The 27,855-nt window shown below is 52.3% G+C and overlaps 2 protein-coding genes and 1 long non-coding RNA gene across 3 annotated transcripts in view; 1 reads left to right on the forward strand and 2 right to left on the reverse strand.

Moving 5' to 3' along the window:
- CASQ1 (calsequestrin 1) lies at positions 1–26,571 on the reverse strand. The gene is made up of 11 exons (XM_081173718.1): positions 25,875–26,571; positions 18,389–18,473; positions 16,029–16,129; positions 15,156–15,267; positions 11,566–11,639; positions 11,165–11,295; positions 6,745–6,790; positions 5,282–5,336; positions 3,596–3,696; positions 3,264–3,338; positions 1–1,303 (listed from the first exon to the last, which is right to left on the reverse strand). The coding sequence occupies exons 1-11, from the start codon at positions 26,115–26,117 to the stop codon at positions 1,142–1,144; spliced, it is 1,185 nt and encodes a 394-aa protein (XP_081029844.1). The 5' UTR covers positions 26,118–26,571; the 3' UTR covers positions 1–1,141.
- Positions 1–27,855, reverse strand: part of LOC308575124 (uncharacterized protein) — a 467,635-nt gene that overhangs the window by 55,849 nt on the left and 383,931 nt on the right. The window lies entirely within an intron of this gene.
- LOC308575370 overlaps positions 1–27,855 on the forward strand; it is a 131,061-nt gene that overhangs the window by 37,046 nt on the left and 66,160 nt on the right. The gene's annotated exons all lie outside the window — the stretch shown is intronic.

Consider the following 27,855-nt stretch of genomic DNA (forward strand, 5'->3'; position numbering starts at 1 on the left):
TTGTTATTTGATTTTTTTTTTAATCGCTTTGGTTGATCTGTACAAAGTTGTTGAAAAATATACAAATTGTACATTGTGTCACCCCCACTGAGTGCTGAACAGGTTGTGTGTCCCCCCCCCCCCCGATTATCTCCCCGCTCCCGAAATATTAACAAGACAGTTTTAGCTCAAATATATTCACCCCCAAAGCCCAGGAATTACATTTGTTTCTATCCCCCCCCCCAAAAAAAACACACGTTATTGGCTGATCTCTGCCCTCCCACTTCAGTTTAACTGATGAAATGATTCGGGGAGGTGTTTCCTGACAGAAACTCAGAGCCAAAGTGAGTGATAGATTTAACAAAGTCCAAGAGAGACGCTAGCAAAGAAGACGGGAACTATTCCCTTGCGTCACGGTGAGGAAGAGGAAGGCATTGGTGGGAAGGCAGGGAATTTGGGAAGAGATGGTAAATAAGGCATCTGCTCTGCGTCTAGAAGGTCCCAGGTTTCACCCTCCCCACCCCAGTGGCATCTCCAGGAAGGGCTGAGAAAAGATTCCCTGCCTGGACAGCCCCTGCCAGTCAGAGTGGACATCACAGGGGAAGCATAGAGAGAGAGAGAGGCATGATGGGAAATTCACTGGGCCGACAACACTTAGGGCTGGGTCACACACATCTCGGCCTGTGCTGAGTTGGGGGGGTCCATCAAGTGCCCTGATTAACCAGGATGCTGAGGGTTAAGAACAGGCAAAGGGCCTTGCCCATTCCTGGGATTCACCTGGAAAACCTGAGCTGGGCTTAACATCCCAGGGAAAACTGATGGTCCATCCAGGAACAGCATCCTCAGGTGCCTGAAGGACGCCTGGCGAGCCTAGTGCGGAAAGGGGAGGGAGGGGTCAGCACCAACAACCACCCCTGCGCTGGCAGAGGGCAGAGCGGGGTCCCGGGGGGGGACACATGGGGTTCAGCACAGGGTGGGGGCCCTTGACTTAAATAGGATCAATATAAAAATACGTTCTTGCTAGGGTCTGGTGGCAAAGCGTTGAATTTCGCGTCGGCCAGAGGCGCCTGGCACTGCGGCCCCCGAGGGACACTCTGGGGACAGGTGTGACGCAGGTGGACCTCAACAGGCAGGGTCCGCCTTCCACGAAGAACGGGAGCCTCTAGTCGTCGTCGTCGTCATCGTCGTCATCGTCATCATCATCGTCGTCGTCGTCGTCTTCTGTGTTGATCTCTCCTTCCAGCACATCCTCAATCCAGTCTTCCAACTCCTCTGTGGATGGTAGGTCATCCTCGTCGTCCATCTCCAGCCATATGCTGTCAGCCTGGCGGGGGGGATGTAAAATTCAGCTGGAGATCATCCTATTGATTTGTGATGTTCTGAAGGAGCGTCTCCACCCCCACCGTTCTGCCCAGACACTGAGGTCCAGCTCTGAGGGCCTTCTGGTGGTTCCCTCACTGCAAGAAGCAAAGCTACAGGGAACCAGGCAGAGGGCCTTCTTGGTGGTGGCACCCACCCTGTGGAACGCCCTCCCATCAGATGCCAAGGAAATAAGCAACTCTCTGACTTTTAGAAGACATCTGAAGGCAGCCCTGTTCAGGGAAGTTTTTTATGTGTGACATTTTAGTGTATTTTTGGTCTTTGTTGGAAGCTGCCCAGAGTGGCTGGGGAAACCCAACCAGATGGGCAGGGTACAAATATTTTTTTAAAAAAATTATTATTATTATTATTATTATTATTATTATTATTATTATTATTATTATTATTAGTGCAGGTTAAATACTTTACATTTACAGTGGTTCTCAAATGCTTTGGTACTCATACAACTTGGAACCCAAACACTGTAAACCCCGAAGTAAGAGAACTTTTTTCGGAAGCCGAACATGCTCTGTTTTGAGTGTTATGCTTCTGTTTTGAGTGTTACGCTGAGGTCTGTCTGTTTCTGCTATTTATTTTGCATTTTTGTTTCTGCGGCTCTTTTTGTTTTGTTTTTGTGACTGTGTGGAATCCAGTTCAGCGATTGATTGATTGATTGATTGATTGCTTGATTGATTGATTGTGTGACTGCAGTAGATTGTTTATCGCTTTCATTTTATGGATCAATGGTCTCGTTAGATTGTAAAATCCATGTTAAATTGCTGTTTTGGGGGTTGTTTTTAAAAGTCTGGAACGGATTAATCCATTTTGCATTTTTATGGAAAAGCGCGCCTTTGTTTTGGAACACTTTGGTTTTGGAACGGACTTCTGGAATGGATTAAGTTTGAGAACCAAGGTACCACTGTATCTGTTCTGAATATAAAAAAGGACATAGGATATAGTGAAGGATATTTTTTGGGGGGGAGGGGGTAAAATGTGTATGACATTTTGATTACCCCACCCCCACCCCTGAGCTTTCCCAAGACTGTGAAAAAATTTATAGAATCGCAGAACTATAGAGTTGCAAGGCACCCCATGGGGCCATCTAGTCCAACCCCCAAAATGCAGGAATCACAAAACACTTTGTGTTTGATTCATCCCTGGTATCAAGGGAACACGCAGTAGGTGACTGAGGAGGCTCAGGGGCTCTTTCTCAGATAATATTTCCCCCATAACTTCCCACCCCCTGCCTACATGGACGTCTTGACCCCTGTCGCTCTCTATAGCGGAGCTATCTGAAAGAAGGGGAGAGGGCTTGAAGGCAGGAAACTTAAAATGTTGCTTCATTGAGTATTGGGAATTTATTTATTTATTATGGGGGCTTCCAGAAACAGGGGGTGTCCAAAGCTTGTTTGCCATAAAGGTAAAGGGACCCCTGACTATTAGGTCCAGTCGTGGCCGACTCTGGAGTTGCGGTGCTCATCTCGCTTTATTGGCTGAGGGAGCCGGCGTACAGCTTCCGGGTCATGTGGCCAGCAGGACTAAGCCGCTTCTGGCGAACCAGAGCAGCGCACGGAAACACCATTTACCTTCCCGCCGGAGCGGTACCTATTTATCTACTTGCACTTTGAGGTGCTTTTGAACTGCTAGGTTGGCAGGAGCAGGGACCGAGCAACGGGAGCTCACCCCATCGCGGGGATTCGAACCGCCAACCTTCTGATTGGCAAGTCCTAGGCTCTGTGGTTTAACCCACAGCGCCACCCGCGTCCCTCTTGTTTGCCATACGACTGCTGAATTTCCCACCTGGGAATTCAGAAACACTTTCCTACAAATTCTACAAAAGCGTTGTTCTCAAGAGGCATGCGCCCGGTTTGGGCTTCACAAGAGTGGCAGAAGTGCCCGCGTCTCCCGTGCCCGTGGTCACTTACGTCCGTTACGTTGACGACGCCAATCTGAGGCCGGGACAGGTCAATGTCAAAAGTCTTCTCCCAGTAGGGAATCAGCTGAGAGAGAGAGAGAGAGAAGGGGGAATGAGGGTCCACAAAGACTTTCAGGCACGTGCAACGTCCGATTTTGCGGAGGGTGAGTGGGGACACAAAGTGGTTGTGGGGACACTGGCCATCGTTAGTGGCTTTCTTCCAAGAAATGGGTCTAATCCAACTTTGGGGGGCATTGGTGGGGGCCATAGCAGCAAGAACAAGCCATGGCATCCTTGACAGCCACCCCCCACCCCCGCTAAAGAGCACAATTGCCTGTTCACCAGTGGAAAGTCTTCAGGGTCGATCCAGATGATACTGAGGTCTGGGTTGTCTGTGTTGTCTTGGGCAACATCCTTCAGGATTTCCAGGAACTCATAACCATCTGTGGCCAGAAAGTGTTGAGGAGAGAGGGAGGTTGTGGGATGTGAAACACAAGAGCAGTCATGTACAACCTTCCTAGAGTGAACATGTTTTCACATGGGGAGGAATGTTTGTCCAGCCAGCAGGTCAACTTCCTGTTTCCTTCTGGGCTGGGACAGACTTCCTCTGCATGTGACTAGAGGTGGGCGTGGCCTCACCTGTGCAGGTAAGGACAAAAGCCCAGGGCAGGGCAGCCATCTCTCTCTCTTTGACTACATGCATTGAAGAAGCAACATCTGCTTAGCCAAAGATGCTTCCAGCCAAGAGAGGACAAAGGGACTGTCTCCTTATGTAACTTTTCTAAGCTAAGTCTGCCTTCTGGGACCCGATTGTGAACAGAATGTGAGTGAGTAAACTCTTTTTATACTTTTATAGAAGACTGTGTCTTATCTTTTATGAGGGAATAAGGGGGAAATACCAGAACAGTTATTATAGAGGCTTTAGTGAGCCTGAGCAAACGCATCCGCTGCGAGTTTAAAAAGGGGAATGTTACTCTGCTAAATTGTGAACTTGTTAACACAAGTTGGAAAGGCTATAGTCAAACAATATATCCTCTCCTGCATCCCTGGACATTCCCACAGAGGTGAGAGGGCAGCCAGGCTCTGCCAGCTTTCCTGTGCCAAGGCCTCCCCCCACAAATCAAGGCCCCCCCCATGCATCTCCTTCCCTTCCTAAACAGAGCCACTATTTCAACCCAGTTTCATGGCTCCTGCCTCCCCACGAGGCATCCATGGGGCTCCAGTATGATAACAGCAAAGAGAGACAGCCGGAATCCAAAGAGTCTCGTGGCAAAATCTGCCCCAGTTACGGACAGCAGAATCACTTGATAGATTTTATCAAACTTCTCCATCAAAATCATTTCATCTCTAGGAAGGCTGCTGCAGTTTCCACATCCACGCCACGGGCTTAGAGTACTCTTTCGCCGCATGACAAGGCTTTTGGGGGGAGCCATGATGTTAAAGTGGAATAAGAGTGCTTTAAATTTAGGGTGTGGGACGAGTGCTCCCTTTGTACTCACAGCAAGCTAAAGTTTTGTGTTTCTGGAGATGCAGAAGGCAAGACTCATTGCTGGTTCAGGTGCTCTGTTAAAGAAACCCAAAGGCTCACCTTTTTAATTATCCTGTTTTGAGGGACTGTGGTCCAAGCCAGGGAAAACTGGGTTGGCTACTGGCAAATATAAATATATTATCGGTATTGCAGCTGTGGAATGTGGGCAAACACTCTCTGCTGGGGATGTCTGTTGATGGCAAGACTGACAATCAGCTTCTATACTATTTTAATTCTGTTCCAGGCAGCACAATGGAGCATGAACTCTCCTAGTTCTTCCTCAGTTTCTTTCAATTATTAGTTTGGATGTGTTTTTATGATATGTTTTGAATGTCCCCTTCTGATGTAATATTTACCACGTTCCTTTCCTGGTTTTTTAGTTACTGTAGATGTGGAAAGATGGGGAAATGACCATTGGGGAAGAGAATGGAGACTGCAGGCAAGCCCCCCCCCCCATGGCCACGAAGCTCTGCTCTCAGTTCTCTGTAAGGGCAACTCACCAGGGTCGTCTTCCTCTGCAAAAGCAACAATATGGATGCCATCCATATCATCCTCCTGGAAGGACAAAGAGAGAGGGAGAGAGAGAGAGAGACGTTACTCACTAGCAGGGAATGTAAGAAAGCATAGCTTTCTATTCTGCCTTGTATCAAGAGTCAATGTGGTGTGGAGGTTAGAGGACCTGGGAGATCAGAGTTCAAATCCTGACTAGGACTCAAAGCTCTGTTCCCGTATTTGCCGGACCAATTTCCACCAAACATTCACAATTTCAGCTCCCATTTTCGTTTATGTCAGAATTCTCCGGCATCCCAGCTCGTGGCGACTGTCTTACCACTGGTAAAGACACTGACCACAAGGCCCCATGGGAATTCCCCTACACAAGTCCTGTTGCAAGGAACAGGAGTTGTGTAGGAACATGCATAGGAATTGGTGACATCCCAGGCACTAGCCACTTGGTGCTCTTCACGGTGACTCTCAAGTACAGCTCTCCTTTGCGGGAGAACTCCTTGGTGAAGGGCACTTTCCCACAACAACAGGGAGATTTTTTGAGGGACGCGTCTGCACCTTGATGACGACCTTTGGGAAGGTTTTGTCACCTACGTCCGTAGGGTGAAGGGAGAGCTGGAACGAAAATGCATGAGTTCAGAACAAAAGGAAGTTGGTCATTTTCAGCTGGCCAACACAGCAATATCAGTTTGCACAAAGTTGCTGCTTTTGTGCTTTTTGCACCAGGGTGAATTATTTATGGTGAGGCCGCTTGGTGAATAGCTGGGTGGGGTGGCTGGGTATATGTTTTTCTGAATGAATGAGGCTGCAGGCATCTCGCTTACAATGGCCTCAAGATCACCGTGTTTTATCAATGCACCTTGGTGGTGTAGCGGCGGAAGAAAGGCAAACACACAGAGAAAACAAGTCACAAAAATACAGAGACATCTTGGTATTTCTCAATTTCCAGCTCGTTAAACAAATAGCATGGGGGCCGACAATGAAATCATTAAAATCATCATAAAATTATAAAAGCAAAGAAAGTTTGGCATTTGTACTGGCTGGGGGATTAGTGGTCAATTTCCCCTTGAAAACATCTTCTCTGAATTGCCCCCTGTCCGTTTTCTCACCTATGGGGGAGTTAGGCAGCTGGTGGAATACTGAATGACTCATACGTCTTGCTCAATTCCACCCAACTCCTTAATGGAAAATCAGTTCTGTTTATACTTGTGAGCAGACATTGTTAGAAAGATCTTGGCCACAGGGAAGGGCATTGCTGCATGATATAAATGCTGTCTGAAATCCTCACATTATTTCTGCTTCCAGCTAAGGGGGGGTGGTGAGGAGCATCAGCAACACATCTGCAGAAGCACTCCAGGAAACCCGAAACTCCAAAATCCAGGGACAGGTTTGGAGGCAGAGAATTCCAGAGGCTTTCCTCTTTCTCCCTCCCCCCCCCCCCGGCTTCCCCTAGACGTACCCAAGTCTCATACATGCTTTCTGGCTGGAGCTTCCTCAGTGTGGGCCTGTAAGACAAGAGGGGCAGAAGAGAGAGTTTGAGGAAGAGGGGAAAACACACACAAACTTCTTCAAGGCTCCTGGTACTAATGATCTTCAGTGGAGCTTCTGTTGAAATCCAGTTAGATCCCCTCCAACACTGCCTTGCAAAATCCTGTTAATCATCAGAAGGAACCATCAGATCCTCATCTTTCAGTTAACCCAATCTGCAGATGTCAGCAAAAATCCTGGGGCTGTGAGTGGGTGGCAAAGACCTTTTCTGGACCAGAAAGCTGTTTGGTTAGGCTATGCATGTGAGTTTGGAGACGACCAAAAATGAGCCATGGGAGGGGAGAGAAGAGGCCACAACTCAGCAGTTATATAGGGACGCAGGTGGCGGGGTGGGTTAAACCACAGAGCCTAGGGCTTGCAGATCAGAAGGTCGGCTGTTCGAATCCCCGCGACGGGGTGAGCTCCCGTTACTCGGTCCCTGCTCCTGCCAACCTAGCAGTTCGAAAGCACGTCAAAGTGCAAGTAGATCAATAGGTACCACTCCGGCGGGAAGGTAAACGGCGTTTCCGTGCGCTGCTCTGGTTCGCCAGAAGTGGCTTAGTTATGCTGGCCACATGACCCGGAAGCTGTACGCCGGCTCCCTCGGCCAGTAAAGCGAGATGAGCGCTGCAACCCCAGAGTCGGCCACAACTAGACCTAATGGTCAGGGGTCCCTTTACCTTTACCAGCGGTTATATAAACTACTGGGCATTCGGAAGCTCCCTGGTACAATGCTCATCTCTAGGCCACCAGCCCTTAATTCAGAACAATGAGGACCAGAATCTTGCTTTCTTTTTAAGTGAAGAGCTGTAGCTCTGCAACAGTGCACCTGCTTTGCATGCATAAGGTCCCTGGTTCAATGCCCCATGGCACCTCCAGATGGGGCTGTGAAGAAAGCTGGCAGCATTGGGGGATTTTTAGTTTGGAGAAAAGGCGAGGAAGAGGCAACATGATAGAAGTGTATAAAATTCAGGACCAGCCCAAGACATTTGGACATTTGCAAACCCCCAAATAGAAGAAGAGTTTGGATTTGATATCCCGCTTTATCACTACCCTAAGGAGTCTCCAAAGGGACGCGGGTGGCGCTGTGGGTTAAACCACAGCCTAGGGCTTGCCAATCAGAAGGTCGGCAGTTTGAATCCCCATGACAGGGTGAGCTCCCATTGTTCAGTCCCTGCTCCTGCCAACCTAGCAGTTCGAAAGCATGTCAAAGTGCAAGTAGATAAATAGGTACCGCTGCAGAGGGAAGGTAAACGGCGTTTCCGTGCGCTGCTCTGGTTCGCCAGAAGCGGCTTAGTCATGCTGGCCACATGACCTGGAAGCTGGACGCCGGCTCCCTCGGCCAGTAAAGTGAGATGAGCGCCGCAACCCCAGAGTCAGATACAACTGGACCTAATGGTCAGGGGTCCCTTTACCTTTAAGGAGTCTCAAAGTGGCTGACATTCTCCTTTCCCTTCCTCCCCCACAACAAACACTCTGTGAGGTGAGTGGGGCTGAGAGACTTCAGAGAAGTGTGACTGGCCCAAGGTCACCCAGCAGCTGCATGTGGAGGAGCGGGGAAGCGAACCCGGTTCCCCAGATTACGAGTCTACTGCTCTTAACCACTACACCACACTGGCGAGTGAAGATCTACATCAGGGACAGGTGGGGGATAAAGATGTACATCATTTGCAAGGGTGGAAGGAGACCCCCAGTGCCTCCTATTGGCTGAGAGCTTGCAGCAGAGGTGGGCTGGGGAGGGGTGCTAAGGAGGCGGCAGCAACAGCAGAGGCAGCCAATGCATCCCTTGGAGGCTGGGTCTGCTGCCCCTGTGGATTCTGCTGCCTGAGGTGCTTGCCTCAACTTGCCTCATGGGTGGGCCAGCCTGGGTGAAATTATTGCATCACAGGAGGTTGGACTAGAAATTTCAGGGGCCAGCAAACTTTTTCGGGGGGGGGGGGGCAGACCACTGTCCCTCAGACCTTGTCGGGGGGCCAGACTATATTTTGAAAAAAATAATAAAAATGAATGCATTCCTATGCCCCACGCATAACCCAGAGATGCATTTTAAATAAAAGGGCACATTCTACTCATGTAAAAACATGCTGATTCCCGGACCATCTGCAGGCCGGGTTTAGAAGGCGATTGGGCCGGATCCGGCCCCCGGGCCTTAGGTTGCCTACCCATGGACTAGATGACCATCAGGGTCCCTCCCTACAATTCTATGGTTTTATACATGGCCTGGAGGAAGTGGATGGAGGGGAGAGCCAGTGTGGTGAAGTGGTTCAGAGCGGTAGTCTCGTAATCTGGGGAACCGGGTTCGAGTCTCTGCTCCTCCACCTGCAGCTGCTGGTTGACCTTGGGCCAGTCACACTTCTCTGAAGTCTCTCAGCCTCACTCACCTCACAGAGTGTTTGATGTGGGGGAGGAAGGGAAAGGAGAATGTTAACCGCTTGGAGACTCCTTAAAGGGAGTGAAAGACGGGATATCAAATCCAAACTCTTCTCTTCTTCTTCTCCAACCCCCCACCCATAACAGCAGTGCTGGGGGGGGGCATCCAATCAGGCTGAGTGTCGGAAGACTCAGAACTGGTAAAAGAAAAGTCCTTCTTCATGCTGCACATAGTTAAACTGTGGAACTCCCTGCCACAACGGCCACAAATCTGGATGGCTTTAAAAGAGGATGAGACAAATTTATGGAGGAGGAGACGATTTGTGGCTCCTAGCCAGGACGGCTGTACTCGGCCTCCTCAGTCAGACGCAGAGATACTTCTGAGCACAAGTTGCTGGAGGGAGAGTTGATCTTCTGTTCGAGTCCTGCTTACGGATTTCCCTTTAGGGCATCTATTCGGCTACTGTGAGAACAGGAGGCTGGACCCGATGGGCCCCCTTTGGCCTGATCCAGCCGCCAGCCTCTCCTTATATTCTCACGAAAGACCCCATACCCGCAAAACGTGCTTTTAAAACGCATCTGGGTGTGTTCGCAGCCTTAGAAGCCTGAGCAAATCCTTTTGACGCAGGTAGCCAAGGGGGAGGGGGGGGGAGTCAGTTTGGGGTCAGAGCGAGGTTCAGGGATAATGCCAGGGATGAGAGCCGGAGAAGCATCGCTGTGCAAAACAGGCCTAATCCGGTCCCGTGAGCGAATCGCAAAGGCCAGGCTGCCATAGCAACCGCACAGCCCCTCGTTGGCCCGATGTTAGAAGCAGCTGGATGGAGATGCCATGGGGGGCGGGGGGAGTGCCTGAGAAACAGGGGCATGAAGCGCGTCAACAGAACCCCCAAAATGAGGAGGGGAAAGGGGTGCAAAAGCGAGGGACACCACCCCGCTCCCCTCCCCAGGACAGAGAAGGGGATTTATGCCACAAAATGCGCCCTGTTTGTGCCAGGGCTGCGGTCCCCTGGGAGGAGAGGGATTGGGGTTAGGAAACCTCCCGGTTAATCCCAGGGGATTAGGGTCAGCGGAAACATCTGCAGCAGAGCAGAGGGGAGCTTGGGTGGGGGGTAGGCCTCCTCCCCATAAGCGCCCTGGCGGCGGTGAGGGTGGCAGTTGGGGGGAAGAGAGGGGATGATTTGAGAGGGGATTTTTCTCCCAGGTCTTTGGCATGCATGGGCTTCTGAAACATCCCCAGGGCGACTGGTTGCCATTTTGCCTCATTCCCCGTTCGCCCCCGGGGCTATTCCTCTGGCAGAATTGCAGGGTGGAGGATGTGGAAGAGACCCCCAGGGTCGTGCAGTGCAGGGACCGCCGCTCAGGAGCCTCCGCCGGGCGCCAGAGCTGCAGGCTGCGCGACCTGTTTCCTGAGCCCCAGAAACCAGCTGGCTGTCCTCAGGGGACCCCCAGGACGCCCCCCCCCCGATCTCCAGCTCAGCCGCCAGCCCAGCCGTCTTCTCCACATATAAACGGGAAGGACTCGTACCACACAGGTCCCTTCCATTCCCGAAAGCATCTCCAAGCAGGACTGGGACTGGCCCCCTCCCGCCTGACTGCTGCTGCCAGCCAGGGTTGACGGCGGGAGGCCTGGCTGGGGGATGCTTGTGATGGACAGCAATGCCATCTTTTGCGGCCCCCCCCCCCGCCCAGCGAAACGCATCTCTCCCTCCCCCCCCCCCCCAGCCGCTGTTTGCAAAGATTTCTCCGTTTGGGGCTTGGAGTCTCAGCCAATAAATGTGCCGTTGCCATGGCAGCAGGAGAAGGACTTTGGTGTTGCTGCTGCCATGGCAACGGATGACTCTCCTCCCCATCCACAGCAGTTGCCGTTTCAGAGTGTTTGTGTGTGTTTGTGTGTGTGTGCCTCTGTCTACAGCCAGGAAGGGGGCGGCGGGGGGGCTCTCCCTCCTACAATTCCCCCCTCCCCCTCCCCAATTTCTCTTCACCTCTTGTGCTCCTCCAAAAACTGGACAATTTCTTCCTCGCTGTTGGGTTTGTCTGGGATCGTGACCGGTTCCTCCATGAAAGGCTCATAGTAGTCGATCTCGTTCAGTTTCAGAGACAACTTCTTTGCAACCTGCGATGGGAAGAAAAAGGGATGGAGTCCTAGAATTGCAGAGGGACCCCCAGTGGTCATCTAGCCCAACCCTCTGCAACGCAGGAATCAGTTTCTCAGGTGTGTTGGCTGCTCCTGTTGGAAACTTGCAATCTGCCCCCCTCCTAACTTCTCACGCCACAATGCCCTCTGCCTGCTGCAACTTGCAAGCTTCCTTCCAACACAAGGAACACATCCTTTGCTGTCCTGCAGTCTGCAAAAGGGAGGTGGTGTTTGTGGCCAGCTACGTACCTTGCTGTCAAAGGTGGCATAGAAATCGATGTAGGGGTGAAACTCCTCAGCCGCGTCTTCGTAGGCCTTGAAATCTGGAAAGGGGGAGATAATGGGATCAGCAGCGCCTTGTTTCCGGGGTGGCAAAGCCCGAAAGGCTGCTTGGTGTGTGGGTGAGCGAGGGGTTCCTGCCTGCCTTGGGCTGATATTATTATTAATATCTACAATCAGAACATAAGAAGATCAGGCCATCGTGGCATCATAGAGTTGGGACCCCAGAGGTCCTCTATTCCAACCCCTCCAATCTCCCCTCCAGCCCAGCATCCTGTTATCACAGGAGCCAAATACCTCTAAGAACCTGGCAGTGGGGTTACCTGTGGGGGGAGCTAAGAGCCATTGGGGTGGGGGCGTCACTGGAGGTATAAATCAATCTCAGACTTTGGAAAGCTGGCCTCACAGGAACCGGTCCATCCATTTTGCAAATTAAATCATTTGAATCGGGTTTTGAATAAATGTGCAATGGATTGCTGAATTTTACTGTGTTATTACCTTAGTGCAGAGTTTTCCAACCTTTTTGAGACCACAGGTCCCTTAACCAACTACAGTGGTACCTCGGGTTAAGTAATTAATTCGTTCCGGAGGTCTGTACTTAACCTGAAACTGTTCTTAACCTGAATCACCACTTTAGCTAATGGGGCCTCCTGCTGCTGTCGGAGCACGATTTCTGTTCTTATCCTGAAGCAAAGTTCTTAACCCGAGATAATATTTCTGGGTTAGCAGAGTCTGTAACCTGAAGCGTCTGTAACCTGAAGTGTATGTAACCCGAGGTACCACTGTACCTTCTTTCTGCAGCATCCCTGGGGGTCTCAGGAGCCCAGTTAGCTCCCCCCTTGCCTGCAGAGCTGGCAGCCCCTCACCCTTTTCTGAACACCCTCCCTTGTGGAGGGTTCCCCCGCCTTCTCTCCCCTCTCCTTGGGAGTCCTCTGGGCAGCCGCTACACCCCCCCCACTGCCCCAAAGAGAGGTGCCTCCTTCCTCACAGGGGCCTGGGAAGCACCCCCTGCCAGCCCCAGAGCCAGTATTCGCCTGGGGAGCTTGTAGACAGGGATGCTGCAACTAACAGCCGTGTAGGTTGTTAGGAGGCAGAGATGCAAGAGGGTGTCAGAGGAGAGAGGGAAGGAAAGAGGGACAGAGGTCAGGATTGCCTGCTGCACCCCTGACCACCATTCAAGGCACCCCAGGGTGCCACAGCACACTGGTTGAAAACCACTGCCTTAGTGGGACATGCAAACCGCTATTCTGCAAACCGCCTCTGCCCAGTAGACCTGAAGGAGCATCTCCACCCCCATCATTCTGCCCGGACACTGAGGTCCAGATCCGAGGGTCTTCTGGCGGTTCCCTCAGTGCAAGAAGCAAAGCTACAGGGAACCAGCCTTCTCGGTGGTGGCACCCGCCCTGTGGAACGCCATCCCACCAGATGTCAAAGAGATAAACAACTACCTGACATTTAGAAGACCTCTGAAGGCAGCCCTGTTCAGGGAAGTTTTTAATGTGTGGCATTTTAATGTATTTTTCATCTTTGTTGGAAGCCGCCCAAAGTGGCTGGGGAAACCCAACCAGATGGGCGGGGTACAAATAATAAATTATTATTATTATTATGAATAATGCTACTTATAGGGTAGTGGCAGGCGATTGGGGGTGAGTTTATAGGACATTGCGGGGGGTTGGGAACCCCTGGACCAGGCAGTCCTTGAAGCATCCTGGACCCAGACTTCGAATGAATGCAAGAACCTTGAGCCCGGCTGAGCAGCAGTTTTTGGAGCACTGGATTGCTGCGTTGCTGGGGGCTGGACTAGATGGTCCTTAGAGTCCCTCCCAGTTCTCAAGTCCTGCACTTGCCGGTCCCCATCAGCCGCCCAGCTGCAGAGCTTTGCCCCCAGACCAGGCCCTCAAGGGCAGCCCCTGAGTCCCGGTTTCCCGAGAGAGGATCTGCGTCCCCACACCAGGCTTTCCGCCCAGGCGAGAGAGCGGCTGCTTCTCCCTCTCCGCCGAGCCGTGATGGGTCACAGGGCTGACATGTTAAGCTGGTTTAATGCGGGTGTCAGCTGGTCGTGGGGCTTCCGGCCCCGGAGCAGGGACTGGCGGGAGACGGGGGGGCTGACAGGAGCTGTCTGGGAGCACACGAGGCATCCGCGCAAATCTGCGAACTTTTAACTCCGGGCTGTGTTCTGTTTCTTAAAAAAGCACCCGCGCAGCAAGGCGGCGGATGCACAGCACTGCATGTCTCGTCCAGGGCTGTGTCTCTCCCGGAGAAAAGCCACAGCTGCAGAACCAACGGAAGGATAGATCTGTGATGGTGGAGTAGTCCCTCCAGGAGCAGGAGCAGTCTACCTTGGAGCAGTGGAGCAAACTCCCGCGGAAGGCGGCCGAATCTCCTTCACTCCTTTAAGCAGCAGACCCTCCCAGTCTCCCTATTTTCCAGGGACATCCCTGGTTTAGAGATACCAGACCCAGTTTCTGATTTGATCCTGGAATGTCCTACTTTTCCTTAAAAGGAAAAGGGACCCCTGACCGTTAGGTCCAGTCGTGGATGACTCTGGGGTTGTGGCGCTCATCTCGCTTTACTGGCCGAGGGAGGCAGTGTACAGCTCATGTGGCCAGCATGACTAAGCCGCTTCTGGCGAACCAGAGCAGCGCACGGAAACGCCGTTTACCTTCCTGCCGGAGCGGTACCTATTTATCTACAGTGGTACCTCGGGTTAAGTACTTAATTCGTTCCCGAGGTCCGTTCTTAACCTGAAACTGTTCTTAACCTGAAGCACCACTTTAGCTAATGGGGCCTCCTCCTGCTGCCGCGCCGCCGGAGCACGATTTCTGTTCTCATCCTGAAGCAAAGTTCTGAACCCGAGGTATTATTTCTGGGTTAGCGGAGTCTGTAACCTGAAGCGTCTGTAACCTGAAGCATATGTAACCCGAGGTACCACTGTACCCACACTTCATGCTTTTGAACTGCTAGGTTGGCAGGAGCAGGGACTGAACAACGGGAGCACATCCCGTCGTGGGGATGCGAACCGCTGACCTTCTGATCAATAAGTCCTAGGCTCAGTGGTTTAACCCACAGCGCCACCCGCATCCCCTACTTTTCCTTGGGCTGTCCCTATTTTCATTGGCCTCCAGCCAAGAGAGGACAAAGGGACTGTCTCCTTATGAGATAGTTTCAAGGTATATGTAACTTTTCTAAGCTAAGTCTGCCTTCTGGGACCCGATTGTGAACAGAATGTGAGTGAGTAAGCTCTTTTTATACTTTTATAGAAGAATGTGTCATATCTTATCTTTTATGAGGGAATAAGGGGGAAATACCAGAACAGTTATTCTAGAGGCTTTAGCGAGCCTGAGCAAATGCATCCGCTGTGAGTTTAAAAGGGGGAATGTTACTCTGCTAAACTGTGAACTTGTTAACACAAGTTGGAAAGGCTATAATCGAACAATATATCCTCTCCTGCATCCCTGAACATTCCCACATGTTTGTGTTTGGGGGAGGGGATGCGTTTCAGAAGAGCCTCTTGGGGGGACCAGCACCCCCCTTTCCCATTGCCCCAAAGAGGCACCCACGTTCCGAGTCTTCGTTCTTGAAGTAGCCGATCAGTTTGGGCTCGTCTTCAACATTCTCAAACGCCTGAAGCTCATGTTCCCCTTCAATGAACTCCACTGGGTCTTCCATCACCTGGAGGGAGAGAGAGAAGGAGAAAGGGAAGGAAAAGGCCGTTGGCATCACAGCACCAAAATCACAGAATCATAGTTGGAAGGGACCTCCACAGGTCATCTAGTCCAACCCCTGCGGTGCAGGAATCACAGCCAAAGAAGCCCTGAGAGGTGGTCATTCAAACTCTGTTTAGAAACCTCCAGTGAAGGAGAGCCCAACAACTTTGAAGGTCGTAAAATCATGGAATCGCAGAGTTGGAAGGGACACCCAGGGCCATCTAGTCCAACCCCCTGTATTGAAAGAAAGCCCACCACCTTCCAAGGCTGCTTCTTCCACTGTCCAACAGACCAGAGCATTTTTTATCCAACGATCCGAGTGCTGCGGCTTTAGCAATGGAGCAAGCGAAGCCTTTGGAAGGCTGTTCCCAACAATTTCAGAACTTGGCTGGTTCCTACAGGGAGCGTGGACTTGTTCAGCCATCAGGCTGTTTAAGGCTTTGCAGTGGGGGTGGGGAGCCTTTTTGGGGCTCAAGGGCCGCACTCCTTCATGACCAACCCTCCAGGGGCCAGGGGCTTGGAGGCCAATTGTGCAGCGCCACGGAGTTACGTTCCAGCCATGCAAAGAATTCCAGGGTTCCGTCCACACACAAACACGCCTTTCCGCCCCTGACCCAGGCGAGCAGGACTCCCTGGCCCCCCAGGCGTTGAGAGGCAGGGGGGGCATTTCAGCCAATATGGGCAGGCTGTGGGGCACAGCGGGGCAGGAGGAGGCCCAGGACTTACATCGAGGATGAACTCCACCAAAGTGTCGGCAGAAAACTCCCCGTCGTACTCGATGATTTCATCATCCTTGAACACATACACACTGTCTTCTTCCCCCAGGCCTGCACAGGGGAGACAGACATAGAATCACAGCATTGTTGCTTGAGAAGGGACCCCCAACGGTCATCTAGCCCAACCCCCCGCTGTAAGGTATGTGGGGCAGAGGAAAGAGAGAGGAGCTGGAGGGCAAGGGAGCTTATTTCACCCTTGCATATACCATGGGGACACACACTCTAGGCCACTCTTTGCCCACCGGGCACCCTCCAAAACTTCTGAACTACAATTCCCACCAGCTCAGGGGCTTGGGGTAATCTTTGGTAATATGGCGCCCTTGGTCTAGGTCTAGATTTGCCGCCCCAAAATGGATCTTCTCAATTTTGGATCACCTCAATTTTGTTTTCCCTTGGCTTGGTGCCCTGTGCTGGGGAAAACTGCGCCATAAATCAGGCGCTGCAGGGGCTGATGGGAGTTGTAGTCCAAAACACCTGCAGGACGTCAGCTTGGCAGAGGCTGCTTGAGGCTGACAGCCGCCTCTGGGTCAGGGACTCATCTCTCTCATTCCACAAAGCACCCGTGTATCTCAGTGGAGCTAGAATCCTGTTTATAAGTACTGTACATGAATGGCTCAAGGTGTTCTGCAGGGATCTCTGAGCTTCTACCGCCCCCTGGTGGTTGGCACACCACTGGCACTTCACAGGAACTTCCCTTCTCCTGCCAGCCAGACCCTTGCCTCCTTTCTCTCAGTACTGCTTACACTGCCTGGCAGCACCTCCTGGGGTTTCCAGGCAGGCACTGTCCCCCAGCACCACCTGAAGAGGCCCCTGGGGACGGAACATGGCACCTTCTGCATGCAAGGCAGTGTTGAGTCTTTAAAACCAAAGCCAAGTTTCCAGTCCTCATGGTTTTGAAGAAAAGGTTGATTTAAATAGGAAGCTGCCTTGATACTCAAAGGTGTGGCTGCCCAGCTCAGGACTGTCTGCATGGACCAGGGATTTCTACCTGGAGATGCTGTTCAGAATTGAACCCAGGACATTCTACATTCAGAACAGCTGCTCCAGCACTGAGCTAGGGCTCTTCCTGCTTCGCTCCCTTTCTCCCCCCGGTGGTCTAGCCTGTTGCTGATGTTGTGTCACACAAGTGTAGAAATGGCAGCCCTCCTGGACAGGGTTACCAGGCGTCCCCGTTTCCTGGGACAGTCCCCGGATTTGCAAATAAGTCCCCAGACAAATTCCATCCCCGGAATGCCCCCAGATTTCATCTAACGTCCCCGGGAAACGCAGCAGCGGCAGTCTCAGCAGCCTGGAGCAGTTGGCTCTGGCTGGCTGCAGGAGCTGCTCCGAAGTCCCCATGTGATGGTGGCGCAGGGGCTCAGAGATGCAGCTTCCGGGCTGCCTCCACCTTCCCTGACCCCAGCAACTCAGCTGGGAAGGGAGGCTTCACACTGCCTATCAGAGCTTGCATGCAAGCAGGAGTGGGCAGGGATCTCTCAGTTAGGCAACGGGAAGCCTCCCTTCCCAGCTGAGGGATCCCTGCCCCCTCCTGCTTGCGTGCAAGCTCTGATAGGCAGTGTGAAGCCTCCCTTCCCAGCTGAGGGATCCCCGTGCCCTCCTGCTTGCACGCAAGTAGGAATGGGATTGGGGCTGCTCTGATGGGAAGGGAGGCATCGTGCTGCCTGAGAGATCCCTGCCCCCTCCTGCTCGCACGCAAGTAGAAGTTGGGATGGGGCTGCTCTGAAAGGCAGTTAATTAATTAAAGTGTCCTAGGATTCATTGAGGGACGTGGGTGGCGCTGTGGGTTAAACCACAGAGCCTAGGACTTGCCGATCAGAAGGTCAGCAGTTCGAATCCCTGCGATGGGGTGAGCTCCCGTTGATCGGTCCCAGCTCCTGCCCACCTAGCAGTTCGAAAGCACATCAAAGTGCGAGTAGATAAATAGGTACCACTCCGGCAGGAAGGTAAACGGTGTTTCCGTGCGCTGCTCTGGTTCGCCAGAAGCGGCTTAGTCCTGCTGGCCACATGACCCAGAGGCTGTACGCCGGCTCCCTCGGCCAATAAAGCGAGATGAGCGCTGCAACCCCAGAGTCGTCTGCAACTGGACCTAATGGTCAGGGGTCCCTTTACCTTTACTTTAGGATTCATTGAAAAAAATCTGGTAACTTTACTCCTGGAGGGAAAGATAGCCGGATGCCCTTTTGGTCCACAGCAAACCTCCCCCCATCCAGCCCCAAACCTCCCCCTGGTTTCCAGCAGCGCCTTGCTGCCCACCCTCCCTGCCCCGGGAGGTATTGCCAACCCTCCTTCTGCTCCCTGCCGGGCACTTACCTAATTTCTTGGCCACCGCGGCATCCTTCTCTGCGTCCACCAGGCCAAACCCCACGCCTTTCTCCTCCAGGACTTGGGCTGCTAACTAGGAGAAAGAGTCAGCAGGAGGGCAGGCAGATGAAGAGAGAGAGAAAGAGAGAGAAGAGGGAGAAGATGGGAATGAACAAGCGCCTGGATGTTGGCTTTTTGCAGAAAAAACTTGCCACCTCTTTGGATTTTTGTCTTCATTGCGAGTTGTGGAGCTTTCCAGAGGCTCTAAATCTGTCCTCTTGGTCCCATGAACTCATTCCCCCCCCCCAGCCCTACCCTTTAAAAGGAGCAGTTTGCACAAGCCGGAAGGTAAACAGAATAGAATTCAAGACAATAAACGGAACATTTATTCAAAATCCCAGGCCGCAAGGTGGTTAGATTGGTCTCAGCTAGGGCCAGGGCCTTTTCAGCGCTGGCCCCGACGTGGTGGAACGCTCTGTCACAAGAGACCAGGGCCCTGCGGGACTTGACATCTTTCCGCAGGGCCTGCAAGATGGAGCTGTTCCGCCTGGCCTTTGGTCTGGACTCAGTCTGACCCTTACATTTCCCTCCCCTTATACTCTTGATCTATGGGCTACTTTTAAAACGAGGCTGCATTTAAAATTGCATTTTAATCTGTATTTTAAATTGGTTCCCCCCTCTCTTTCCCCCCTATTATGTTTTTACTGCGATTTTATTGGTGTTAGCCGCCTTGAGCAATTAAAGCTTTTTAGCGAATTCAACAAAATCGATGAACTTGATGCAGTGACACCACTTTCTCAAAGTCCGAGAGTTGCTCGTAATTTCTGAAAAGGGGAGAGGTTGGGGCCTTTGCTGTGAAACTAGGCAGGGCACCCTTCTGGCAAATGGGCCGGCCTTGTCAAGTCCACCTTCCTCAGGGAGCTTAAGCTCTCAGCAGGCAGGTTCTGGGACTCAGGGAGGTCCAGCAGTCACATACCACTTGACTCGGAAGCCTCACGGGCTGCCCCAGATGTGTGTTTTGGCTGGAGGGGCTGGTTACTCAGGGATGCAGAAAACACACTCTGCACGTGGTCAGAGGCATGGTGTGCTGTGTGTAAGAAATTGCAAAAACTGAGCTAAGATGCTTTTTTAAAAAAGTTTGAATTTCCCCCTAAAATTCAAAAAGTTGACCTCCATCTGAAATTTGGTTGCTCGGTTTCGACACCTGTTTTAAAAAGGAGAGCAGGACTTTCCTTTCAGGCAGTGTCCAGTGTCTTATATACACTAACTAGCAAAAAAATGAAAATAAGATAAAAATCTGCCAGGGTTTCAAGTGTTTTCAAACACTGAATTCCGTGGGAAGGCAGCTGTCGTCAAACACAAAATGCTGGATAGCGGATCCTGCGGAATATCAGCTCGGAAAGGTTGAGAAACATTGAAGGCAGTGAGTGTTGGATCCCAGATGCCTCCGCCCAAACAGAGAACATGTTGCAAATACTTGGCAGCTCGGAATCCAAAAGGGCAACTGTGTAAAGAGCCTTATAGGGTTGGGGTTTGAGACTGGGGTCTTCTCCTTGGGGGCTTCCTTGCAGGCACCTGGGTGGCCACTGGGAGCACAGGATCAGGTCACTGGCCTGATCCAGCAGCCGGGTTCTTCTTAAGTTCTGATGGAGCCTCCAGTTTCAGATGCAGTCTACCTCAATTCCAAGGTTCTCTGGGGTATTTGGCCACTGTGATGAGGACAGGAGGATGGGCTAGGAGGCCTCTCTTGGGCTGGATCCAGGAGGATGTCCCCTGTTTCTAAAACCCTGCAGAGCTGCTGCCAGCCGGTGTTGGCATCACTAAGCTTGATGGGCACAGGAAGCTACTCAGTGCCAAGTCAGACAACTGGATCCCTCCACCTAGCACTGGGCTTCAGGCAGAAAATGTCTTTGGCCAACTTTGAGCTCCCTGAGACGTCTATTAGTATATCTGAAGTCCAGTATCCCTGAAGGAGCGGCTCCACCCCCATCGTTCTGCCTGGACACTGAGGTCCAGCTTCGAGGGCCTTCTGGCGGTTCCCTCGCTGCGAGAAGAGAGATTATATGGAACCAGGCAGAGGGCTTTCTTGGTGGTGGCACCCACCCTGTGGAACGCCCTCCCACCAGATGTCAAAGAGAAGAACAACTACCTGACATTCAGAAGACATCTGAGCACAGCCCTGTTCAGGGAAGCTTTTAATGTTTGATGCATTACTGTATTTTAATATTTGGTTGGAAGCCGCCCAGAGTGGCTGGAAAAACCCAGCCAGGTGGGCGGGGTATAAATAATAAATTATTATTAGGAAAATATTAACTCAGCTTCACCCTGCAGCAGCGCTGCATGAAATCAAAGAATAGCAGGAACAAAGCGTGGAATCCGAACCAACAGATTCAAATTACAGGAAAGGGCTCAGCTTTAGGAGGAAATTCTGTGGGTAAGAACATATTGACAGTGGAAGGGTCTCTCTCAGAAGGGGGTGGACTCTGGAGGTGTCTAAGCAGGGCTTGCATTGCCATCTTTAGCTGTCATTCCCACCTTGCACAGGGTTGGACTAGATGACCCTTGGGATCCCCATCTCTTGATCCCCGTCTCTTGAATACATCCGCCCTGTCCAGAGCCCAGGCAGAGGTGATCTGCCTCCGCCTTGCAGCCCTCGTTCTGGGAAACCTATTAAAGGTGACTCCAATAACCTGGCCGGAATGAATATCGCCCTTCTGCTCTGAAGGCTAGTGCCAGGGAGAGGAGAATATTTAGGGATGGAAGCAATGACGATGTTCGGAAGCCGCCTTGGAATGTCTCTCCGTGGGGAGAAGGCTTCAAGGCAGGCAGGGGAGGAGAGGGCGTCCTTTTCCAAAGACCTGAGGAGCCCAGCTCAGCGTCTGAAGCTGCCGTGGGATCTGTGCATCCTGAGTGGGGTGAGACAGTCTGCCCACAGCATGCAACTCCCCTGGGAGGCTGCCCATAGGTGACCAGGCCAGGTTCAAGGGTCTTGTGTTAATTCATGAGGATACTTCAGGGACCACTTGATCCCTTGCATCCTTGGCCAATCACTGTGATTCTGGGGGGAGACTGTGGCTCAGATGAAGTGTGCACGCCTAGAATCCTAGAATCGTCTTCCAACCCCTTGCGGGAACCACGGCTAATTGTCTTTGTGGGCCTAAATTCTAGCCGAGGTCACACTGGCCCACTCTCCCTGTTGAACTTCTGTTTCTTAAAAAGGCAAAGGGACCCCTGACCATTAGGTCTGGTCGTAGATGACTCTGGGGTTGCGGCGCTCATCTCGCTCTATAGGCTGAGGGAGCCGGCGTTTGTCCACAGACAGTTTTTCCGGGTCATGTGGCCAGCAAGACTAAGCCGCTTCTGGCGATCCAGAGCAGCGCACAGAAACGCCGTTTACCTTCCCGCCGGAGTGGTACCTATTTATCTACTTGCGCTTTGACGTGCTTTCGAACTGCTAGGTGGGCAGGAGCTGGGACTGAGCAACGGGAGCTCACTCCGTAGCAGGGTTTCGGACTGCCGACCTTCTGATCGGCAAGCCCTAGGCTCTGTGGTTTAACCCACAGCGCCACCCGCGTCCTGGATTCTTACTGAAGACTTAAAAAAGATAAACTATGTCAGGCAATTTAACTGAAGCCTGATTTAATAATTTTAGCCAATTCCGTTTCCCCTGGGTTTCATCCCTTGTACGCACTTAGAGATTATTGCAATTAAGTGGTATATAAATTGTCTCAATAAACGAAGAAATCAGATGGGATTAGGCATCACTCAATGCCCCTCTGTCTGGAGATGTCAGTCACAGGGAGATGTCTTCCCCCCAAAGCTGCAATGAAGGAGAGTTAGATCTCTACTGCTCAGAATTTGCACTGTGTTCCTCCCTGGTGCCACCTGGGGGCTGCTGCCTGTGTGTCCAGAAGTCTCCTAACCATCACTTTCCTGTTTGTTTGTTTGCTCCATGGGGGGGAGGGGGGGCTGTCTGAATCAGAGATGCCATCTGGTGTCAAAGGACAACGCTCACCTCGCCTCATCTCACAAACAAGGAGGTCCCGAAGGGTTGTTGCCTTTTCCCAGGGTTTACAAAACCCTCGAAATCTGGCCATGGATTAGACTGAGACAGAGGCGCTGGGCTGATACATCAAAGCACCTTTGGGAGAAGAAAGACCCCAGCCAGGACAATCCACGTCTAGCTGGGGGCTGGAAGAGAAGACTCCTTGGGTCCCTTCCGACTCTGCAATTCTATGAATTCCCTTCCTCCCCAGGCAGCCTAGAGAGGGAGGCCCTGTGTCCTGTCTTTGAAGGGCTGTGTGTCCAAGTCCCGTTTAAAGATAAAGGGACTCTAAGAAGCGGGACGGCCGTGTGTGTGTGTGTGTGTGTGTGTGTGTGTGTGTGTGTTTCCCTTGATGTTGCTCCTCAACCCAGATATCAGCAGTTGGACAGCAGCCTGGTCATCCCTGGGGTGAAGTGCGTTGTCTCCCTATTAAAGTTTTAATAATAATAATAATAATAATAATAATAATAATAATAATAATAATAATATATTTGTACCCCACCCATCTGGCTGGGTTTCCCCAGCCGCTCTGGGCGGCTTCCAACAAAGATGAAAAATACATTAAAATGTCACACGTTAAAAACTTCCCCAAACAGGGCTGCCTTCAGATGTCTTCTAAAAGTCTGGTAGTTGTTTATCTCTTTGACATCTGGTGGGAGTGCGTTCCACAGGGCAGGTGCCACCACCAAGAAGACCCTCTGCCTGGTTCCCTGTAGCTTGGCTTCTCGCAGGGAGGGAACCGCCAGAAGGCCCTTGGATCTGGACCTCAGTGTCTGGGCTGAATGATGGGGGTGGAGATGCTCCTTCAGGTCTACTGGGCCTTTGAGGCCGTTTAGGGCTTTCAAGGTCAGCACCAACACTTTGAATTGTGCTCAGAAACATACTGGGAAGTCCTCCTTCAGGCAGCACAGAGGTAAACTGTGGAACTCCCTGCCACAGGAGGCCACCAACCTGGATGGCTTTAAAAGAGCAATGGAGGAATTCACGGAGGAGGAGAGGGCCAGCGGTGGCTCCTGGTCTGCTCCCCACACTCAGAGGCAGCCCTGCTTCTGAATCCCAGTTGCTGGAAGCCACAGGAGGCGAGAGTTGCTCTTGCGCACGGATCCTGCTTACAGATTTCCTCTGGCTGATCCCCACGAGAAGAGGGGGCTGGACTGGATGGAGCCCTTTGGCCTGATCCAGCAGCCAGGCTCTTAAATTATAGCAATTATACCTGCATTAGCATATGCACACTGGATGGAAATCTGTGTAGTCTTTTCACAAAACAGCACTAGGTGGGGGCGGCGCTGCAGCTTGTCAGTTTTGGTTTCTAAAACTTTTCCATTTTTCTCCCGTTTTAATTTCTGTTCCTCGCATTTCCTCCTCAGTATGTCAGTTAAAAAATAACATAAAAAGAATGTCTGAAAATTCATCCCCATTTCAGTGCGAATTTCTGCTGCACATTGTTATTACTATTGTTATTGTTATCATTACCCCACTTTCCCTGCACATAGCTCTCCCTGCTCCATTTTATCCTCACAACAACCCTGTGTGGTAGATTCGGCCGAGAGACTGTGATTGGCCTAAGGTCACCCAGGGAGCTTCCTGGCTGAGAGGGGATTTGAACCCTGCTCTCTCAGATCTTCCTCTAGCCCTTTGACCACTACACCACACTACCTCTCTGCATTCCTTCCTCTGGTTTTTACCCCAGTCGATGTGGTTTTTTGCTGGAAAAACCCTATTGCAAAATTCAGAGCAGAGCGAATTCCAATAGGACGCTTTCTTTTCAGGTGGTGAATTGGCAGCTGAGAATTCAGTTGAGAAACCGAATTAAGATGCACACCTAATTGAATTCCGCCTCTGTCTCTAAATGGCCCATTATTGCAAAACTAAGCCAGACCCTTCCGATCCCTTCTGGCTTCACAGCAGGCCAGATGGCCCCCAGTTTCCTGTTCCTAAGTGTCCCCACTTCTGACTGACCTCCTTTTCCCACCCCACCCCTCCCTCCTCGGGCCACCCAACACCTCCCCCCCCCCGGCTCAGTTGCTGCGGTCTGAGGAATGCCAAAATAACGCTTCCCAAGCGGAGAGCATCTCTGAAATGTGTCTCTTTCCCCCTCCTCCTTCCTTGGGGCCATTTTTAGAAAGTTCCACTGACCTGCGCTGACTGCACCCCCTTCCCTGGACAGCCCTTGGCCCCCGCCCTGCTTTCCTGCCCCCCAGGCAAGATTCCTAAGGAAACTATTCCAAGGCTGCCTTTCTGGAGAGCAGGAGGAGGAGGTTCTTGCAGCCGTCCGAAGGCGCCAATTAAGGAGATGGCAATTTTAGCCCTGGCTGTTGCGCTCCTCTCTTGGGAGAGAAGCGCATGGCGCTCTGTCTGGGACAGGGGGACGCAGCCCTGGGCGGGCTCTTGCAGATCTGGGCCTGGGGGGAGGCAATCTCTTTCGCCTGGTTCTGCACCCCAGATTTGCACGGAGGTGCAATTGCGGCAGCGCACGTCAAGAACACGCTTGTGTATCGCACACGAAGGTGTAGCCCTAAGCTTGGACCGGTTGCAGAGGGCAAACGGTCGTCAGGAAGGACTGCCTGAGCATTTTCATTAAAAACAATGAAACAGCATATAAATCTTATGAAATAATAATAATAAAGAGGTTTTCTGTCCCTGCCTTCCATTCACAAGGCAGACACACAATGAGGAGAACCTCCTTGTTGGATTGACCCAGATTTATGATTATATATTTATTGCATTTGCATCCTATATTTTTCTCTCCACGGAGCTCAAGGTGGCATGTGTGGTTCTCCCTCTTCCTTGTGGAATCCCCACAACAACAACAACCTTGCAAGGTGGGTCAGGCAGTGGAGTTCCACAGATTCCAGCATTACAGCCCCAGCAACAAAGATTTGGCCGAGCGCCCCCGTTTATGGAGGGCACGAGGGACAACCCCTCTTTGCCCACTCCCCGGTCTTCCACAACTCCTTCCACACATCCACGCTCCTCCCCTGAGACGGATTCAGGGCAAGGATTCGATGAGGGGGGGCTGCATCGCACCCATCATTGGGGTTTGGGGAGGGAACAGGTGTGGGGGCAGAGAGGAGAAGGCTGGGTTTCGTCGTGGCAGAAATTCCCACAGAACACGGCAGGAATCAGAGGACTCAGCAAAGCAGCTGAATGCCGTTGCTGTTGGGTAGCCTCCCCCACGATCTACAGCATGGACCCCCCCATTATGATACACCTGGGACATCTGCCCCTTTGCCCCCCCCAGCCCTTGCACCACCCAAGCCCTAGAAGCACAGAGATGGAATCTGAGTTCTCCAAGCTCCTGAAATTCCTTGACCTCGCCCCTTCCCACAACCTGAGTTGCCTGCTGCCCTTCCTTGCTAAATGGCTGTTTGGGGACAAGAGTTTCCGGGGGGTGGGGGCGCCTGTCCCCCCCTGCCGGCCGCCTCCCTCCATCACATCCCTGGTCGTTACCTCCAAGATCAGCTCCTCCAGCTCAAACTGCTTCTGGGATGCCTTGTCGTCCCCGATGGGCTCGTGGTACAGAAGAGCCAGGATCTCGTACTTCTTCAGGACGTTCTTGTAGTTCTTGGCGTTGACGTCGATGACCCGGTCGATGCCGTCGTACTCGGGGAAATCCAGCCCGTCTTCGCCCCGGCCCAGAGGGCCAAGGGCGGCCAGCAGCAAGGCCGTGAGGGCCACCCCAAGCCACTTCATCCTGCCTGACCTTCCCGGGAGAGGAAGCCCCAAACTGAAGGAGGAGAGAAGGAGACTGAATAGCGGAGACTTCCCTCTGGGCTCCCCGGTCCTTCGTCCTTCCCCCGGCAACGCAGAAAGTCAACCCGGCCCCTGGAAGACGGCTGCGGAAGGAGAGGTGGCCCTCTTCTCCTCCCTTCCTCCCCCTCTCCCGCCTTTGCCTTTAAGGCGGCTGTCAGGGCAGGGGGCTCCGGGGGGCAAGGACGTCTGGGTTCTTTGCTGACACAGGCAGGCAGCCCGGAGAGTTGGCCGAGGGGGGCCCTGGCTCCGTCAGGGTGGCGACAACCTCTCCGAGGGGCGAGGGGCGTCAAAAGCAAAGGCAGGGACCAACGGGCAGCCCATAAAAGCAGCCGGGAGGGGAGGTGCCCCGGAGATGGAGGGCTGTCTTATCCCCAGGCATTTGGCACTGCCCGCGAGAGACACCCCACCCCTCTGCTCCCTGCCTATATATGTATATGGGAGATGGAGGGGCCCCCGCCCTGAACAACAGCCACCTGCATCCCGGGCCGGGGAGCCTCTGAACCCTCACCTGCCCGACCAAACCACCTGCCTCTGGTTTATTACCAGGGCCTCACCTTGGCCAGGTCCCCCTCTCTCCGAGGCTGATATTTGACGGCCTCTCCTTATTGCCATATTAAGGAGGAGGGGGAACTATGGAGGGGAGGTATGTGAGGCCGGGTGGGAAGGCCTGGAGGCTTGGAGGAGGTCTAAAAATAAGAGACGATGAGTCGGAGGTAAATCAAGATGGACTTATGCGGATGGCAGGGAAATTAGAGAGCGTTGGGTTTGGGGGGGGGAGATACTGTACGGGGCCCAGAAAGGAAGGCTCTCTCTCTCTCTCTCTCTCTCTCTCTCTCTCTCTCTCTCTCTTTTGGGTGTTCTTGAATTACACGGGAGGTGGTCGGATAAGGCTGTGCGCTGGGGATGTGTCCGGGTCTGAGAATGGTCTCCCTGCAGCCCCTCTCCTCCCCACCTGCCCCTCCTCCTCCTCTTCCTCGCTTTCTTCCAGCCGGCCGACGTCACCCCTTCCATGGGGAGGGATGCCAGGTTTCAGGGACAATGTCCTCATCCCGGGGCGTAAAGGGATCCGCTCCGCTGGAGAGCGCCTCTTGCTTGTGTCAGGGGAGGCTACTGTACGGCTGATGTCCCCACACAGAGACACCATCCGCAGGAGAAGTCAGCCCTCCTGCGGCGGAAGCCATCTTGTGCCCCATTGGAAGGGGGGGGGGAGAAGGCCTTCAAGAGGTCTAGCTGCTTGGCTTAGAGGACTGCGGGTTTTTTTCAGGCAGTTGAGCCAGAGTGAGGGAAATGTTGGCCTGCTGGAAAAGGCGCAGGTTTCTCACGTGGAGAAGAAACAGGTCTTGGTATCGCCTAGAATCGCTGCCCAACTTAAAAGCATCCAGAGAAATTGCAAATAAAAGCATTTTTCGGAGGGAGGGGCGTGGCAGCACCTCTTGGACAATTTTTGGTCAATGGGATTTACTTCTCAGTAGATGCACATAGGATGGCAACGTAACACGCACATACTTTTTGAAAAAAAATACAGATCAAACTCCCCCTCCGAATACATTTCTGCAATTTCCCCCCTCAATTTTAAATGTGGTTTTTTTGGAAGAATGAAATTTGCAACTTGCAGCTGCTGGAAAGGGGAATGAAAAATATTGCAATTGATTACGTAACTTACGTTTTCATTACATTA

Source organism: Podarcis bocagei, assembly GCF_964188305.1.
Source record: "Podarcis bocagei genome assembly, chromosome: 16".
Taxonomy (NCBI): Eukaryota; Metazoa; Chordata; class Lepidosauria; order Squamata; family Lacertidae; genus Podarcis; species Podarcis bocagei.

Bases quoted from the DNA above. Each gene is read 5' to 3' on its own strand.
- CASQ1 (XM_081173718.1), bottom strand. From the start codon at position 26,117: ATGAAGTGGCTTGGGGTGGCCCTCACGGCCTTGCTGCTGGCCGCCCTT. The intron at 16,130-18,388 runs GTAAGTGCCCGG...TCCCCTGTGCAG, and splicing joins CGCGGTGGCCAAGAAATTAG to GCCTGGGGGAAGAAGACAGT. The intron at 11,296-11,565 runs GTACGTAGCTGG...TTCCCATCGCAG, and splicing joins ATGCCACCTTTGACAGCAAG to GTTGCAAAGAAGTTGTCTCT.